Genomic DNA, 19256 nt, shown 5'->3' with positions numbered 1-19256 from the left:
GTCTCCAACTCTATTTTGCCCTGGTCCCTAAAATGCCTTGAAACAGCCCTGGGTGTGCTGAGTTTTGAAGGTGATCTGATTTGTAGCAAATATAGAAATATTACTTGCTTATGTAACATTTTTGCTTTATACGTTTCAGAAGGTTTAGTTTGGATATATCTACCTACTTTTTACTTTTCAAGAACTTCACATGGCATAATGCGAACCCTGCTCATCTCCTTCTTGCTGTGATCAGTTCTCCAACTATCAAACCAATCATATCCAGTAGCTGTGGACTGAAACCTTTAGTCAAAAACACTTCTTATTTCCAATGGAATACCTCAGGGCTCCATATTTGGCCCAACTCTTTTATCTTTTTACCACAATAACGCCAAAGCTACTGGTAATTCTTAGAATCACATGTATGCTGATCATACCATCTTGTACTCAGTTGGTTCTTCTCCCACCTCTGCAGAAGCTGCTCTTAATTCAACCTAACCTCTGTTTTATCTAAGATAAAAAAAAGTAACTCCATTCCCCCAAAGATTTAAGGTATTCATGGCTCCGCTTTAGTTTAGGTCACACCTTAAAAATAGCTGAGCATCCGGCTAGATTCATCTTATCCTTCACCACCTCTATTAACAATCTGCAATCAAAACTCAAAGAAACACTTGCTCTTCTTTTTCATAATAAAGCTTGCTTTACTCACACTGCCAAACATATGCTTGTTAATATGACAATATTCCCAAAACTAGACTACAAAATATGATCTACAAAATGGTATCATGTTCTGCCCTAAAATACTGGAAATTCTTCATCGCTCAGCAATCCATTTTTACATGGTCATTATTACACCCTCCACTGTGGTCCCTATGAACTGGTGGGCTGGCCTTCCTTTCACCATCAAAATACTTATTTTTGTTTACTAGGCAAGGCACCTCTCAACTTGACCTTCCTTCTTCACTTGGCATAATTAATATCACACTAGGTCCAGTGAATATATTATAAGCTCATCATCCCCAATACCTCTCCTATCTTCGGCCACAAATTCTTCCGCTTGACAGCAGCAAATTATTAGAACACTTTTCAAAACATTCTTAAATGTTAACTTTAATCATATGTTTATACATTTGCTGAGGTAGAAAAGAACGCCTTGTACTGTAAGTCAGACTCTGAGAAACAAAAGCTCCGGTGCACCTGTTTCAGGAATTTGAAGTGAGCCAGATCAGATTTGAACTGGTGACGGCAGTATCTGGAGTCTTATTTCCTGATATTTTGACATCTCGCCTCGGACTGGCTAACACTAGCGTGACTTTGCCACTGACTCCATCTGCTGTGCTACTTTGATAACTTATCTCCACAAATAAACAAGCCTGAAGGAACTTCTATGTTCTCTGCTGTTTCCTGAATGCTAAAGCCTGGGACACACAGAAGACAGATGTGCTGCGCCACGGAAGCAATGAAGTTATGGCAAGTCAAATGGTCACACATGACTAACTACACCGCCGAAGGCTTCTTGAAAAATCTTGCAATAGTCACAACATCACACAGGACTTGAGAACAGGAAGTGGAAAGTGACTCTTTTGTTTATGAATTGGGTTGGGCTCAGTTGGGTGTGTGCCAAAGAGCCGTTTCATGTCGTAATGTCTGTTGTAACGTACTCCACAATGTTGTAAACAGCTATGCCACGGCACTTTAAAAAGAACCGGCACCTATCTTCACCACCTCCTTGTGGACTGGACGTTGCACTCCCCGTGTAGCCACTCTCAGTAACTATAATGGCTTCTGTTTAAAATGACGATGTGGGTATGACATGATGCAAAACAGGGCTAAAAGAAGACACTGAAGATAATCAAAAACATTCATTTTGTGAAGTGTTTTCACATTTCTATTTAATGACCTCTATTCAAAACGACTGAGTGTTTCTAAAAGAATAAGTTAGGAAAAGTCAAGTCAAATCAAGAACAATGAACAAATTTTGCTCAATGATTTATATGAGAGTCATTTGACTGTTTATTGTATTAAAGTGATACAGTTATAATACAGTTTATAAGTAAGTAGTCAGGTACAGACAGGATATTGAGAGAGAGAGCCTCTGTTCCAGTGCTTGGCAACAACAAGAGACCTCAGGGCAAAAAAAGTACCACTGCTGTCTGAATTAATTATAGTTGAGCAATTTATTATTATGTTTGTATAAAAAACAATGTTTAATTGCAAAACATAGAAATGAAAGGACCATTCATGACAGAACAATTTCATTTTGAAATCTAGAAAGTAAAACTAAAAGGTAAATCAGAAGACAGCAAACAGCCCTGTAACATTTAAAGACCAGTTTACTGTACTGGGAGGTTTTCTGAGTATTTGTTACACCAAAATGGCCTCTATCATGGCCATTTACCAACACGCTAATGTCACGCAAAGATCTGAACTTCATCTGAACTAGACTGAGTGTAGGGTCCAATATAGTGCCAAGTGCACATGGATCCAGCCAGATAAACGGCTTTTGTCTTTAGTCTTGCAGCGTGGTGGTGGAGGCCTTGAGGTTAAGGAAGCAGGCGTGTGACTGGATGGTTGCCAGTAAAAATCCTGGGCCATCTGGGATGATCTGGGTGTGTTGAGGGAATAAAAACGTTTATCTCCTCCCTCAGCAGCACTGCTTTGTTTTTTTTAATCACAACTTTTGTAGAAGTGGGTTCTAAATGTTGACTTTAATTAGACCGTGGTGGACAACCACTACAAGAAAAGCTGTGCTATTTAATCAGTTAAACAGAAACCAAGTTAGATAAAAAAAAAACAATATACATTTTAAGACAAAATTATTAAGGGAAGCAAGATTGCTTTTATGTCTTAAGTGTAGAAAATCTATAGCTTCAAATGCCTTAAACTTGGTTGTTTCATGTCTTAAAAAAATAAAGATTTTTCTTTAAATTAGACACGTTTATACTTATGTTGTTGATTTGGGGGGGGGGGGGGGGGTTAAATTTACCATACACATAACTGTGCATTATCGTTTGTGTCGGTTTGTTTGGCTCTGTGATGGACCTCGACCAGCACAAAAGTAAACTCTGAATTGTATCACCACCATTGTTTACAGGATAAATATAGGTGTTCAAAATTAATGAACATGGTCAAGGATGATACAGAGTAACAGTTATGAATACCATTAGACACTTAACCCACCTTGCCTGCTGTTGGTGGGTTAGCAGTTGGAGGGACCGGTGGCGCCTGTGTTCGGCAGCCTCGCCTCTGTCTGTGTGCCCCAGGGCAGCTGTGGCTACATTGTAGTGTGTGAATGGGTGAGTGACACACTCTAGTGTAAAGCACTTTGGAGTCCTCTGGCTCTGAAAGGCACCACACAAGTGCAAGTTATTTATCATTGACTTTGGTGCCTATCATAAAAGACAAATCCTGTAAAGTTGAGATCCTGCATAACTACAGGCCAATAGCTTGTTTTATTTCAAAGGTTTTAGAAAACATTTTACTTGATCATCTGTGTCACTGTTTAACAACAACACAAAACCAGTTTGGTTTGAAATCCAACATGGGAACAGATCTGTGTATCTATGGCCTGAAGGAGGCAGCTCCAAACTCCTCAGAGTTAACCCCGTGGGCCCTAGGCCTAGGATTTATCGATGCATCGGTAGCGTCCAGCAACGGTCAGTTTAGGCACTGCCTGACCTTTCACCATCTATTCAACATATGATCAGAAAGGAGACACAACATTGCTTGTGTTCCCTTTAAATGAGCAGGCTTGGGATTCAGACTCTGCTAGTCTGAAAGAAAAACAATAACTTTCTTTCCCCAAGGTCTCATCTGTCTGCCTCCAGTAGAAGAACTCTGGCTCAAATCAATTGCTAAATTCAAGAATGATTATAATGAATCAATATGAACTTCTCCTATGACTTATAATCTAGATAATCATTAAATAAACATTTGTGTATTGCTACTTATAATAATTATAGTATAATGAAATGCTTCATTAATTTGTGCTCACTGAATGGATGTTATGTTATGTTTGTCTACTAAGACTGCAATGTGTTCAACATGTTTTGATGACAAGGTCCTCACACCTGCACATCCACAATAACAAGTACTGTTACCCCGGCTTTCCACAGGAGCCGTCAGCAGCACGTTACTGCAGCAGCACGTCATAGCTGCTGATAGGAACCGCTGTGGTCAACAGAACCTTTTCCACTGGAGCCGTCAGCAGCCGTCAGCAGCGCGAGTCGGCCGCGTCTCAGGAGCAGCATGTCGCGGCCTTTACACGCCGGTTCTATTTTCTACGCGCGACGCCTCTGAAACGGGTCAAGTTCGACATTTTTGGGGAAGGAAAGACAGGAAATCGGACGCGGAAATGGAGAGAAGCTCCCGAGATTTTCAGAATAAAGAACGTACTGCCTTCCGGTTGCTTTACTTACACAAACCATGTTGTAATTTTCTCCTGCTTGTTGTTGTGTTTACTGACGAAGTCACTCGTGTACTTCGTGCTCGGTCGGTGACAGCTGCTCCCCTGCTGCTTCGCGTCTCGTGGGAAGGGCCAAGCAGCAGCTTACGCGAGCAAGACGTGCTGCTGCAGTAACGTGCTGCTGACGGCTCCTGTGGAAACCTGGGGTTAAGCTAAATCCATTACACATAGCTAACATTTTACCCAGATCAGAGCCTCCGGATTAAAGAAGGCGTGTTTCTGAGATTCTTGGTAAAACTTCTCCAAACTTGTCAGCCTCTGATTGGCTGTCAAAATCATAATATCAATTCCTTAAAACTAGATTACTTTGAGTAATTTGCCAGTTCTAGAGAAAGCTTCAGACCGGCCATCTTTAGCCAAATCTCTTTAACCATCCAAGATCTTGACACGTCGTCAAAACCTTTTTGCACCTATGAGGCTGAGACAGCAAACAGTTTCTGCAGAACAAAGCTGATATTGTTCAACTCCTTAAGAGTTATTCCTGAGACGCAAGCTGATTCCAACCTGTGCTGCCTGGTGACATCTCTGAACTTGAGAAGACGGTGCTTACGGTCAATCTACTGGACCTGGGTGCCCTGAGGTCATCCGACCTCTCTGACCTCCGGATCCATGACGAGGGTCATCAAGGGTGAGGTAGAACACAGTGAGATTGCGTATGAATGTGTTTTTGATAACAATCAACCTCATAGTTTAACGCAGACCAAATTCTTTTACATCCAGAACTCAGCTCTCTGAGATTCGGAAGTTCTGACCAACATCGCAGTAAATGCTTAGTTCACTTGTCGTGTTTTAATTGTTTCTAAAATAAATTCTTACAGTTATAAACCTGACTCTTTTCTGAATCAAAACCAAGTGTGTACAATTACTTCATGAAGCAAAAATCCTAGAATCTTCTGATTAACCCCGATTCAAGTCACAAGACATTGGCGTTCAAGTCCAAGTAAAGTCGTAAGTCTTTATAGATTTTATCAAGTCAAGTCAGTAGTCATTAAAATAATGACTCGAGTCCACACCTCTGCTATTTTACATCAGAAGCTAATGCAGGAAATAAGTGTAGGAGGACATTTATATGTTCATTCTGTATAAAAAACTCAGAGTGACTGATTATATACTTTTATCATTTTTGTATAGTTTTAATGTGTCTTGTGTTTGTTGTTTTTAAATGTAGACTTTAAGTCTGACAATAAAGTTGATGATTATTTTACTCTTCTTGTCATGGAGGATGGTGGGCATCATTTGACTCAAATCATTACTGAAAACCTCGACTTTCAAAAAAAAAAGTGATCACATTTAGCTGAACAACCTTAAATGAACAGTGTATAAATGTGCTGGGTTGATCCCTTTCCTTCTGTTTATTTCTGACATTTCTGCTTTTTTAGGCTGATTTTTCCATCCTTTTCTAAATCACCCTGTCTGTATCTATCTGTCTCTATCAAGTTGTCTTCTTCTTCCTTTTTCTGTGCCTTCAACCCAAATGAAGTCAATGCTAATTAAAGAGAAATGCAGTCACTTGTATATCATAGTAAAAAGCCTTTTAGATTCCAATCAGCAAAGAGCACACTTAGCTCCTCTTGCTGCACTGAGGCTTGTTTACTCTGATTAAATCATTCACAGATGATCGGAAAACTGGAGACTTGTGGGCTCGTCTTGCAAAAACGGCTGTTTACTGGAGACTTTAGAGACAGCTTTTGTCAGTTTCTGTAAAAGACAATGACAGCCACAAAGTGGGACAAGATATGCCAGCAACTCAGTCTTGTGTTTGGGGTGGAAAAGGAAGGTTTTTCTGTGATACAGTGGAACATAAAAGACAAAAGGAGATGAAAAAGCTTGGGAATAAAAACTTTAGGAGGCCAGGTGTTCATTTGAAGTCTTCCAAAGCACCACCACTAAAATCATAACACAGATGCAGCAGGCACTTGTGTTAACGTTACAGCAGCTGCTGCGTCGTATCATTATGTCAAGATTAAATGGGACATACCAAGGAATCTGCTTTATACACATTTAGGTGTCTGAAGTCACTTCCAACTCTAACACACTAAAACAAGTCATAGTATTTAAAATATGTCAGTCGGCTTGGAGAGAAAAATGTTTGGAGTAAAATGTTCTTGAGCTTATTTTTAAATTGTCCTATCCCCAAATTAAAACTGAGCTCCATTCAAAGGATTTGGGCTCATTCTGCTTTTTCTCGTGTTATTGAAAAAATTACAAGGATTGACTTAAATGAATACATTTTCGTTTGTCAAAATAGAAATGTCTTTATTTTAGGTTTTAAAACCCTGTGAAAAAGTACAAAAAAGGACCACATGAGGTCATGCATTTAGGAAAATAATAAATAAGAGATGCATGATAATCTGCTAGAAATTACTAGCATTTGTTTCTGTGGTACATTATTTTTTTAAATGTAATTCTAGAACTCAGACTGAGAAAAGTCTGTCACACTGTAAACTCTCTGGAATGAGTGAGGAAAGTTTTAGTATTTGATATTCAAATGTTATTAATTTGAACATGAGATGCTGTGAATGCTCTTATTCACTTTAGATGTCATAACATTTAATTTATGATCAGAGTCTCATTACCAAAAACATCCTGCAGACAACATGAAAGGAGAGCAATGAATTCACTATAAATTCATAAAAGAGCTAATGATTTCAACAATTTATAGCTGCAGCTTGTGATAAGGGACCCAAAACGTCTCTTCTATTTAGTATGTATGACTTTGGTACATGTTATAAAAGGATAATGCTAGTTTATTGTAGAATCAACACTCATTATTTTTATGTATTTAAAATTGCTGTATTTATCAATATTAATTAACACATTTTTTATTTGTTCATTTTTTCTGTCGACGTTTAGTTGAATAAACAAGTGTCTTATTCAACTCGACGTCGGAGCACTAACATGGACTGAACAGTGTGGGTGCCATGATCTGTGTTCTCTTTTGTTGAGTTTAGTATTTCCCTCAGCTCCCCAGTTCATTTCACACACCAGACTCCCATCAGCACACCTGTTTCTGTTTGTGTGATTACCTCACACAGTTTATAAGCCTCCTGTTTTCATTCACTTGTCAGGCTCTTATTTCAGCTTCCTGTTTGTCCGTAGTTTTTGGGTTCACCGACCTCTCTGAGCATTCACCTTAAATTTTCTATCAACCTACTGTTTCATGACAGTGAAGAAGCCCAAATATGGGTTTTATTTGTCATTACTAATTAGATTTATAAACTACAGCAATAAATTTACCTCCTTACCAACATTCTTCGGTTTTTCCACACCATCCATTCATTTACTACTAAATGCAAATAAGTTCAAGTAGATAATAACTAAACCTCGTTGTTGACATCCCACCATTTGAACATTTCATATGCATAATCTTGTGTTGTATTTCTAAAAATCACGCAATTTTCACTTTACAGCATGTGGCCATTCCAATATTAAGAGTGTCACAAATAAAAAGGGAGAGACACATTTCCTGTGGTGATGAGGGCTACTGCACATCAACATGACTGTGATTAAGAGGAACTGACCTTCACCTATTAGCTAATGGACTGCTGATCACATCAGCCTAACACTCGAAGTTAAAGGTGCACATGAATTAGAATGATGACTCATGTATAAATACACTAACACGGAATATTCTGCATCTTAAGTATTAAAAATAGAAATTGTATAGAATCTGTGTAACATTTGATTTTATGATGGATAACTTTCTAAAGCTTATCTGCACATCAGCATCAATCTTTAGATTAAAAGACTGCTAAATTCCCCATAAAAGTCAGCATGACAAGATAAAAACAGTTGAAAATGTTATATATAAGAGGGGGTTCAAACGAGATTGTGTCCAGGTGGTCCCTTAGGAATAATACTCCTGTATATTTTAGAAGATGTGGACCTGAAACTGTAATTCAACCGCTGAATCAAGTGTGTAGTTGAGAAAATAATGAATCATGCAGGGTAGTCGCTCCAGAGAAGTGAGCAACACAGGTTAATGTGGTGAGAGGATTCTTGGGGGGTCATAGATTATGTCATTGGGTTTTGTTTTTCTTCAGAAAGTTGCATTTTGGCTCGCTGCACCAAACCACATGGGTAGCATTTTTCATGATCTTGTAATACTCTGGAACTTGTCTCCAAATATTTTGCTTTGGGCCTCCTTGAGCATTGCACCTCTGTGGATGTGAGCCTGAAATAGTGTTCACCAAACACCATTTCCATGAGGACAGGAGTTTAAAAAACTATTTAAAGTTATGGTTTTTATTCTAACTGGAGATCTTCTAAGGGTGTAAAGGTCAACTTCATGAAAAAATATTTTTTATGGTTATTTCTGATTATAATTAGTCACTCTGAGTTTTTCATGAAAATAGCCTCCTACACCTATTGCCTGCATTAGTTTCTGACTGAAAACACACCGTTGAATTGCTAGGATTAGAAAATCCTGACAGATCTGTGTCACACTGTCACTTATTCATGGACTCACCCATTTTGACTCAGAAACAGCAGAGAATGTCTCGACTAGTAGAAGCTAAGCCAAGCCAAGCCAACTTTATTCATAAAGCACTTCAAAAACAGCCCTCGCTGACCAAAGTGCTGAACATAAAAACATAAAAGCATAAAACAGAATAACATAGAATACAGTATAAAATTAAAAGCACACTAAGACAAAAACACTAAAATCAAATAGAAATCCAAACTTTAGACGGTGTTAAAAGCCAAGCTAAAAAGGTGGGTCTTTAAAGATGATTTTAAAGTTCCCAGTGAAGAGGGCTTTCTAACACGTGCCAGCAAAGAGTTCCATAATCTGGGAGCAGCAACAGCGAAGGCCCTATCCCCTCTGAGCTTACGCTGTGTCCTTGGAACGACCAGGAGCAACTGATCAGATGACATGAGCAACCGAGAGGAGGAGTGAATGTGCAATAGCTCAGAGAGGTAGGGCGGGGCAAGACCGTTTAAAGACTTAAAAACAAATAAAAGAAGTTTAAAATGAACCCTAAAATGGACAGAAAGCCAGTGCAGTGACGATAAAACAGGAGTGATGTGTTCACTCCTTCCTGTACCAGTTAAAAGTCGAGCAGCATCATTTTGCACTCGCTGAAATCGAGACAGTGAGGACTGACTCATACCAAAATACAAAGAGTTACAGTAATCCTGACGAGTTGTAATAAAAGCATGGATTGCAGTTTTACAATCCTCTTTAGTCAAAATATGCCTTACCTTTGCCAACTGTCTCAAATGGAAGAAGCTGGATTTGACAACTGCACTGGTCTGACTGTCCAACCTAAAATCACTGTCCATTTTAAAACCAAAGTTGGTCACTGTTGGCTTTCTGTGCAGAGCCAAGGGGCCTAAGTCCATAGGAGTGGGCCTGCTGGAGGTACCAGTACCAAAGACAATTATCTCTGTCTTTTTCTCAGCAAAATTTTAAAAGTTAAAAGCCATCCAAGATTTTACCTCATCCAAAAAAACTGCTAGAGATTTTATACTGCAGCCATCTTTTTGTTTTAGCGGGAGATACATCTGTGTATCGTCTGCATAGCAATGGAAGGCAATTTTGTGCTTTCTAAAAATGGATCCTAGAGGCAGCAGATACAAACTAAAAACTAGATACCAAGTATTGAGCCCTGAGGAACCCCACATGACAATGGAGCAGAGGAAGAGTGGAAACTGTTTAAGCTGACACAGAAACTTCTCTGTGCCAGATATGATCTGAACCACTCCAGGGCAGTGCCACGAATCCCGTAACCGTTAGCATCAGCGACTCCACAACATAACAAACTCCAGGCTTGTGTTATTTGTGGAGATGTTGCAGACCAAACAGTCAGTGGTCACGTTTTTTTGCCGATAGCCAATCTGAGGCGAGATGTCCAATTATAAGAAAACAAGACCTCATTCGGCTTGCCAGCTGCAACTCAACTCAGATCTGGCTCACTTCTAGTTCCTGATACAGGTACAAAGCCCCCACACCCCCACACACCCACCCCACCCCCCACCGTGTAAGACTGACAATGCATTCATTCCTACTAGAGACCACAGCAAATGTATTAAAAATGTAAGTAAAGTTAATTGTTAAGCTTTCTCATCTAATTTTGACCTAAAGTAAGTGGTTTGGAACTGTTTTCAAAGACAAACTTAGCAGCAAACTGAAAATAGGACAAAGACCATGCAGAAAATTATCTGTGACAATAATTAATGAAAAGGATATTCCTAAAACTTCACCTGAGTGCCACCATGTTTTACTAAAATAGCCACCATCACTTATTGACATGATCTTCATTTTCAGTTTTTTTTTTTCATTATTATTTTTATTATTATTATTATTACATAAGCTGACCTGGAAGATCTTTAAGGTCTGGATCTGTTTCCATTTACTTATATAAATAATGAAGAAAAATGTGACGGAATAACTGCTTCTGTGTTATAATACTTCCACATCTTTCCATCAATACCAACTTGGATAATAAATTTTTAAAAAATCCTTGAAGGTCAAATAAGCTATAACATTTTAACAGCCATGTCAATAAACAGCAGTCGGCAGTCTCCAAAGTACAACTAACTGTGGAGGGAGAAATTTTAAGATGAATTCAACAAGTGAGTATTCAGAGGAAGAAAACCTGACTAAACACTGGAGCTACCAGGCTCCAATGGGAACAGCCCCTGTTACTGGAAACTTTCCAACATGCTCCTAATTGTGTCTACTCCACATAATTCTGCCCCTGGCTCCCTTAATATCCATGACCACTTCTCTTTGACAAACATTCATGCTCCATCTCAGTAAGAGCAGGAGTGTGTTTAAAACAGAAGTGATCCAAGGTTGCCTTGCAGAACCAAAACTTGATACCTGCAAACAGTGCAGACTTTATGCATCATATGTATGTCCATCTGTGTACAGTATTTTTTGTAATTATGATCCAGTGACATACAGTGGAGACTGTGTAGTCTGCAAATCAGAAGGCCACATAACAGACACATTGATATTTTTTTCCACCAAATACAAAGTGTATAAAACTGGTGTTTATACGTGCCAATTTACAAAAGAAAAACAGACCATTGTTAAAGGCGAAGGCAAATTTGTATCACTTATTTAAATGACTAAATTGAAACATGAAGCATATAAAGCTGAGGCACCATGGCTTAAAAAAAAAAAAGATTGAGAGCGAAACGTTTGATGCCAGCATCTGAACTTGGTTTACTTCCTTTCCCTGGACCTTTTTTATGTTTATTTCCACTTGGGTAGTTCTAGTTTGCTGAAACCTTTCAATTTCATCCCACTTGTTCACACACTGGGCTCCCTGCACTCAGCCTTTCACCACCCCATGAATACCAAGCAGGCATCCTCACACAAATGCATATACATACAGTGCACAAACAATAAAAGCTTGCTTTCTCCATGCATAGCTGCAGACATCAGTCTTTAAGCCTAGCAACACTCTCTGTCTGTATTTGATCTTGTGTGGTGTGCATGCCATCAGAAAGCAAAGTTCTGAAACAAATCAAAATTAAAGTGTCAGAAATATGAGGGAAACACAAATCTGCTATTTTCAAGCTTCTTTTAGCCATTTCAAACAAGCACAATACTTTTTATTAGCCTTCTCCACTAAGTTTAAAATATAATATAGACTTTAAAACCAGGAGTACACTTAAAAAAGATGATAAATAATTGTGATTACCACGATAATTTAGAAATAATAGATGCACAACGAATCTAAATCAATCTGCTGAATACAACATTGGATGTGCTTGGCAATCCAAAATCACAAATATCTAATTGATATCTACTAGCACTATAGCACTGCTGTAGGTACAGAACCTGATTTGATGTTGTTCTGCTTGTAAAACAATGAAATATGTTGCTGTCATGGTCTGTGTTCCGCATCTCCCTCATGTGTCTCCTTGTGTTCTCCATACCTCTCTAGGTTCCCCTTACGTGTCTCCCTGTGTTCCTCATGTGTCTCCTTGTCTGCATCCCCCCTCAGGTGCCTCCCTGTGGTCCCCAGCCCCATCCAGGTTCTCTCCAGGTTTCCCTCATGTTTCCCTTTGTCACTTTTCTTATCATGTGTTTTCTGTTATTGTAGATTGCCTAGTTCATTTCTCCCTTAAGGTATCATCCTGCCCGTCTTCCAGTGGTTTTGGTTCTCTTACTCCTAGATCATTAGTTTTATTATCTTTAGTTCTCCAGTGTCTTATTTCTACAAGTGTTTTAAGTTATTCAGTTCAGTAGCTTTGTTTAACTGGTCTTAGTTGGGGCTCTCCTCACCTGCCCTGTTCTGCTCCTCTTGGTTATTGGCATAGTATCATAAGGTTATTCAATCTTTTCCACAGTTCCCTTTGACACAGCGCCAGAGTGCATGAAACAGCCTCAAGGTCATGCATTCGCTTCTAAACTGTTTACTTTCCAGCAATGAAGACAGAAGATGAAGAGACTCTGTTCTTTTCTTTTATCAGATCAAAGAACTCTATTTTCAATAAAGCTAATCAAAACAACTGTTAGTCAATAATACAATGTGCCCAATCTGTGAAATCACAATATTATGATTAATATGTTTTTAACTCATTCACTGCCAGCCGTTTCCTGATCACTAACGGCCTTCGCTGCCAGCGTTTCTCACCGTTTTTACTGTTTTTTTAAGAGTCACAGAACGTTGCACGCAAGCATGATGCTGATGCCAAAACAACCAAAACAAAGAGGAGACTCACCTCTTACATCAGGAAGAAGCCGCGTGTTTCGAGCGTTATCCGTTCTTTCATAATCCGTTGTCGAATTGTGATCGGCAGACGCTTTTCCGGTTCGCGCCTCACTTTTTTACAGGAACAGCCCAAAACGATCTCCAAACACATGGATGTGTTGCTTCCTGATCATGTGATCTGTGACGTATGTGGATGAAGATCGGCTTCAGGGCTGAGATGTTTGTTCTCTCAGCGCGGGGGTTCGTTCCGGTTGGATCTAAAATGACGACTTTAGTCGACAATGGCAGTGAATGAGTTAATAAGTAATATGACTTATTCTAGTCACTAGACACGCTGATACACTAAGATAAATAAGCACATGACACATTGCAGTGCTGATCCAATCAGAACCTTCCTAGTCTGAAGCGTGGCGAGTCTCTGTGGTGTTTATTAAATCTGTCAGCTTTGATTCATCCAGAATCAAAAACATCCAGATTAATAAAACAGTTCCAGCGCCATCTTAAGTTCAGTTCTCAAGATCTCTTCTCAAGATCCCATGAAGTTCACTGTATGTTAAGTGAAGTATGGACAGGCCACCTATACTTCTCTTTTTAAGCTGAGAACCATCAAGGTGGGAAAAATCTGTCATTGTTAACAACCAAGCAACGGTTCCTTCAGAATAAAAGCTGAACTCGCTGATCCAAGGAGGGTCCCTTTTTGACGCTGTGAAACACCTGTCGCTTTTACCTGGAGACTATCCAAAGACTGGTTTGTCGTGCTGTGACGCTGTACCATTGGCTCCAGTACCGAAAGGAGGGTCCGTGGACCTGGCATCCCGATCTGTACGGAGGGTATGTGGATGCGACACAATGGCGTCTCATGTGTTTATGACTACGGGTCTCAAACTCTGATCAGTTAGGAGCAAAACATCATCTCCCACTCAGACTTGCTTCTCCGGTTGCGAGGGTTCTGAATTTAACATCATTCACACAAACACCATTCACCTCACACGCCATTCAAACAGAACATCCATCATTAGAGAGTTAGTCTTGTTGAATTGTTTAAAATCATTTAGTAGTAAATTTCCTTAAACGTTTGAAAGTCTCTCTCTCTCTTCTCTTGTCTCTCAGTTAATGCAAAGTGTTATTTTAAAATCCCTGTAATAAAAAGATCCAATCTTCTGATTTAAATAACCCAGTGTCCATAAGATGGATTTCATACTAGAAATGGATTTTTAATGTCTTATGGTCCTTAATTAAAGTAAGTAAAATCTATCATTACACACCTGTGCCCAACCCTCCTAATCATGCAGCCCCTGAGTATAAAACCCTGTCCTGTCTTTCTGTGTTTGTCGGTTCATTGTTTGTGTCAGCGTCATCTCGCCCCCCTCTCTAGGTATTTTGAATATCTCTAGGTCTCTTGTGTTTTTGGATATTCCCAGGGGTTGTTTTTTGGTTTTTGGCTTCCAGCCCTTTGGATTTACCCCTAAATAAAGGATTTTTTACGTTTTCACTACTCCTGCCTTGTCATCCTGGGTCTGTATCTTGGGTCCTAACCTCCCCCAACTCACAGTGTGATAGTTGTTTTGATAATAGCATACAGCAGGCTACTTCGAAATATCAATGGACATGCCAACACCATCACATTGAAAGCAATCAATAGCATGGTTTCCCTTAGCTTTGGCTCAAAAAATGTTTCTAATAGGATACAATCTGGATTCATCTGATCACAAGACAACTGCCAATGGTTTCACATTTCAACTGTGTTTAGCCTTTGCTCTGATGAGTCATGGGAATTCCTGTGCAAAGTTATTTTATGGCTTCCTCTTTAATACCATTTTTTTACTTTATTTCAGGATCTAGCAACTGACTGTATTGAATGACAGCGTACTCACACACCCAGGTGGTTCAACTCCTCACAATAGAGTAATGATCAGCAATGCCGTAATGCAGTGTTTAAGTATCTTCAAGTATCTTAACTTAAAACTTACACATGCATTTGTTGCATGTGAGACATACACACATGTATAAATACATGTGTATATATATATATATATATATATATATATATATATATATATATATAATTTTCACAGAATTTTTTTAAACATGTAGGTCTTTCTTAGGATTGAAAGGGAGGAAAATACAAAGGCCTTTATTACAACTACAATAATTAATTAGTGTGATTAAAATGGCCCAAATTGCTTTCATGTGAGACATTATTCTTAAAGTATAAATAAAATGGTATAAGGCACAATTGAGTGTGGTGATCCAAACAGTTCTGGTATAGGACATAGCTCAGACTTCCTGCTCTCCGTATTCTCACTGACTCTCTGTCACATTTCTGCATTTACTTGAAAAGCAACTTTTCCCCCTCAGTTTCTCTACTTTTCTGTTCTGTTTTCTCTCCATCTAGATCATGATAAGAACGACGCACACCGGTGCACCGAGCAAAAGAGAGCGGGTGTCTCATGAAATAACCATCACCGTGTCACTGAAGGAAATTCAGCCACAGAGCTGGTAGTTCAAACTCCCGCTGACTTTATTTGCCAAATGCAAGAAGAGCCAAAGTGCCTGATGGCTGCAGACCCAGAGACAGCAGGTTGACTCTTGCACCATCTCTAGTAGAGGCGTGAATCTGCAGCAGCAACAGATGTAAATCAGCAGTCTACAGCGCTTCAGCTGTACCTTTCTCTGGATAAGGATTGTGACTGGTCAGTCTTTGTGCACATGTGCAGATTATTATTCTCTTCCCTTACTACCAGAAGACCAGTTTGGAGTGCACATAGTTTCTTTTTTGCTAATCTGCAGTGAATTTCTACAAGAAAGTTCTACAGAAAGTAGCAAAGGGTCCTAAAAAAATGTCGCTAGGTTTGTCCCCAGGCACTTTTTGGAAAAAAAGTCATTGAGGGGGGGTCAACAAGTCGTTAGGAACAGTGACAAAGTTGCTGAGTTGGCAACACTGATCAACACTGCGGAGAAGTCAGTGGCAGAGTCTTGTAGCTCTTAGCCAATAAGAGGAGAGATGAGGAGGAGGAAATAGAAACGCAAATCCTGCCATCTGATGCTACTTTGTCCATCAGCTGACTTCTACATACTCAAATTGATGCACTTGAGCTTTTTTCCTCAGAAAATGACTTATAAGGCATTTATTCGTACTAGAGAACACTACAAATGTGTTAAATGTTTGATCTTTAAATGTACTTACACAACAGATAGCTTTAAGTGTTTTTTTTAGCCTAACCATGGTGGCCGCTGTGATAGTAGAGGCCCAGGAAATTCATGGCATATGCTTTCAAACCCACTGTCTTCACACCGAGTGGAACGGCAGCACTTCGATGTAGGGACTGTCTTCACGTTGTGAATAAAACAAACACGGAGTTACAACCACATATAAAGTATAACATATGGTAACAATCATGCACGCAGGAGCACAAAGATGATGTTTTATACATTAGTTGAATCCATTTCATCACAGGCAATGACAAATAGTATTGTCCTTGTCAGAATCTAAACAACAATGATGAATTTGAGTTGCTTTGCCAGTTTTAGAACACTTGCCAAGTCTGTAGTGCTTTAGTTAAGGTTAAACCTCTTTTAGAATAAACCCTTTTTTCTTGGATTAGTTTTAGAACAAACACTAATGTTCAGAGTAGGATTTTTCTGTTGCGCTGGTGGAAAAATGAGCTCATAGCCCAGTAGAAACCAGAAAATGCTTTCCAATCACCACATTCAATGTTGCCAAGATATATAGATAAAACAAAAATGTTAACAAAACGTCTTAGAGGTTTTTACATGTGCCGTTAAAGCCTGTGACTGATGTTTCATTAGCGTCTACTCACCGTAGCAATAATAAGAGGACTGTGGAACTGTGCGTAGAGCAGTGCTTCGTTTACATGACCCCTGACCCCCAGCATGGCTAGCTCCATGTTGTGGTGCCCGGCCATGGCGAGGGTTAGCTGTTCCAACAAGTGGACGTATCTCCTCCAAGGTTGATCCAGCTCCGTCACACTTCCTAAGCAGCCTCTCATTACATTCAGACAGTAGCCCACGCAGGGTTTAATCAATGTCAGGCCTCTGCAGTGGGAGCAGAACACCATCTTCACCAAGTTCCTCACACAGTCCCGACTCAGACTGGCATGCTGCGTCGCATTCATGACCTCCAGACCTTTCTTTAAGGCGACACTCAGTTGCTGGCCAGCCCCCAACGCCTCAGCCAGTTCCTGAGCCATGAGTGCTGGATGATGCCCAAAAGGGTTGACATCCTGCCTGATCATTCGAAGGCAGTCGTCCATTTCACTTTTTACAGCTATACTTCCTTCATAGCTTGGATTTATTAGCCGCGTGTATGCAAGTGGAAAAATGTTGTTAAAAAATGTTTGAACAGTTGCTTCGATGGTGACGTTTACCCCACGGAGGTATAAGGAGAGAGAAGAGAAGAGTTGATTCACATGGGGTAAGGCATGGTGGGACAGGGATGAGAAGGAGCCCTCCAACAAAGAGCTGAGGTGGCCTTGCGAGAAGGATAGGACGTACTGGAACATGTCTGCAAAGAGGCAAAGAAGCAGCACAAATAAGAGATACAAGACAATAAAAAGTAAACATTTTACTTTTAACCGCCAATGCTGTCCAATTCTGTGGACTTCCTATCAGCAGCCTGCCACTTATCAGGAGCAGACTGCAATTAGGGAGCTCAGATCGGAAAATCTTTGACAGGTTTTCTAAAGAGTCCATTAAAATGTTCAATTGCTCTCATGGGTTAGGGTTTAGGGGGTTAGGGTTAGGAATTGAGGAAAATTCCCATCTGGCCCTTGATTCCATCCAATGTATGAAAGAAAATCATGAAGAGCAATTTAATGCTATTAACAGTTCTTGAGGTTGCTAAACCCAAATGTAATTTCAGTATCTTTCTGTATGTTTCCTCAAAAACCTTAGTACTAAAAAAAAAAACTCAAGTTTTATATGCCAGGCTAATAAAGCCAGTGTCTTTAGTTATGCAAACCTGTAAACAAATCTGAAAGTTTAATTTTTTAGTAAACACCTTTTTTTTTCCTCTACCTAAGTTATTACAGCTTTTTAGAAGCAAACTTTTAGTCTACGGTGGCTTTTATTTCCCTATATGCAGATAGAGGGATTTTACTGAAATGATAAAATATGTAATTTAGATTTTCTGTTAGGAATGTTAACTACTCCTAATTTAAGATTTTGATTGAAAATAGGACTTTCAGCCAACTTCTTTTTCTTTTCATCTTTTGAAATACATTTTCAAAAGCGATTGAAGAAACAAGCTGCACAACAGTTCACCGTGCCCTTGCATTTGACTAATGGAACCAGTGAGTCATTCCTCACTGAGTAAGGTGCTGTAACTGAGTAGACAGATGGACCAGGAGACTTCAATTTGGCTCTATTCATTCTAATATAAAATGTTGCCTGGCCACAAGTCACACCCTGCAATATTACGATGACCTGTGTGCAGCATTCATTACAAAACACATTTGCTGTAGCAACATTTCTGTAAAAATATGCAAAGTCGCAGTGTTTTGTTTTTTTTTGTAATTGTTTTCACCATAACATTTTGTTGGGTTTTTATTAAGCTCTCCACAGCATCAATTCAAAGTTTGAGCCTGATCAGTTCTTGCGTTGTCACCTTGAAATATGCTCATACAGCAAAAAAATACATTAAATTAAATTTAAATTTTTTTTAAAAAATCAATTGATGGAAAAACCTGATCAATCACTATATTCAGGTAGTCCGGTGATCTCATTTATGGGCACGTAATGTCGCTGAACCCAGACCTGACCAAATGAATCAACCCCTGACCAGAATGCTTAGCGAAACCCAGATGGTGACTTATTTTTGGCCAGGCGGAATATTTGGACTACTCCCCCATTTTACAGCTCGCTGACATAATTTACTGCTACATCCAGTATGACTCTAGCAGAAAAATATTTAAATGTGTTATTTCACATTACAACGCTTACTGATCAATGCTCAGGCTGTCTCAATGATTACAGAACACACCCATCACTCACTGACTCTTAGCCCTGTGCTTTTCATACCTTTTCTTTTCTTGTGTATTTAAGTGTGTACATTTTTGTAGCGCAAGTGCTGGACACAGCACTCCTCTCTGGGGTGTGATGTAAGCTTAAAAGCATGACAG

At 39.4% G+C, this 19256-nt stretch overlaps 1 protein-coding gene across 3 annotated transcripts in view; it reads right to left on the bottom strand.

Annotated features, from left to right (window-relative positions):
- The window catches only part of LOC139061808 (glypican-5-like), a 135804-nt gene that overhangs the window by 82149 nt on the left and 34399 nt on the right, over positions 1-19256 (bottom strand). For all 3 annotated transcript variants that reach the window (XM_070541693.1, XM_070541694.1, XM_070541695.1), the window contains exon 3: positions 16938-17641. In XM_070541693.1, coding sequence (XP_070397794.1) covers positions 16938-17641 — 704 coding nt within the window. The remainder of the gene's footprint in view (positions 1-16937; positions 17642-19256) is intronic.

The sequence above is a fragment of the Nothobranchius furzeri genome, chromosome 11 (assembly GCF_043380555.1).
Source record: "Nothobranchius furzeri strain GRZ-AD chromosome 11, NfurGRZ-RIMD1, whole genome shotgun sequence".
In the NCBI taxonomy this organism is placed as follows: Eukaryota; Metazoa; Chordata; class Actinopteri; order Cyprinodontiformes; family Nothobranchiidae; genus Nothobranchius; species Nothobranchius furzeri.
This window is presented reverse-complemented; position numbering and strand designations above follow the sequence as displayed.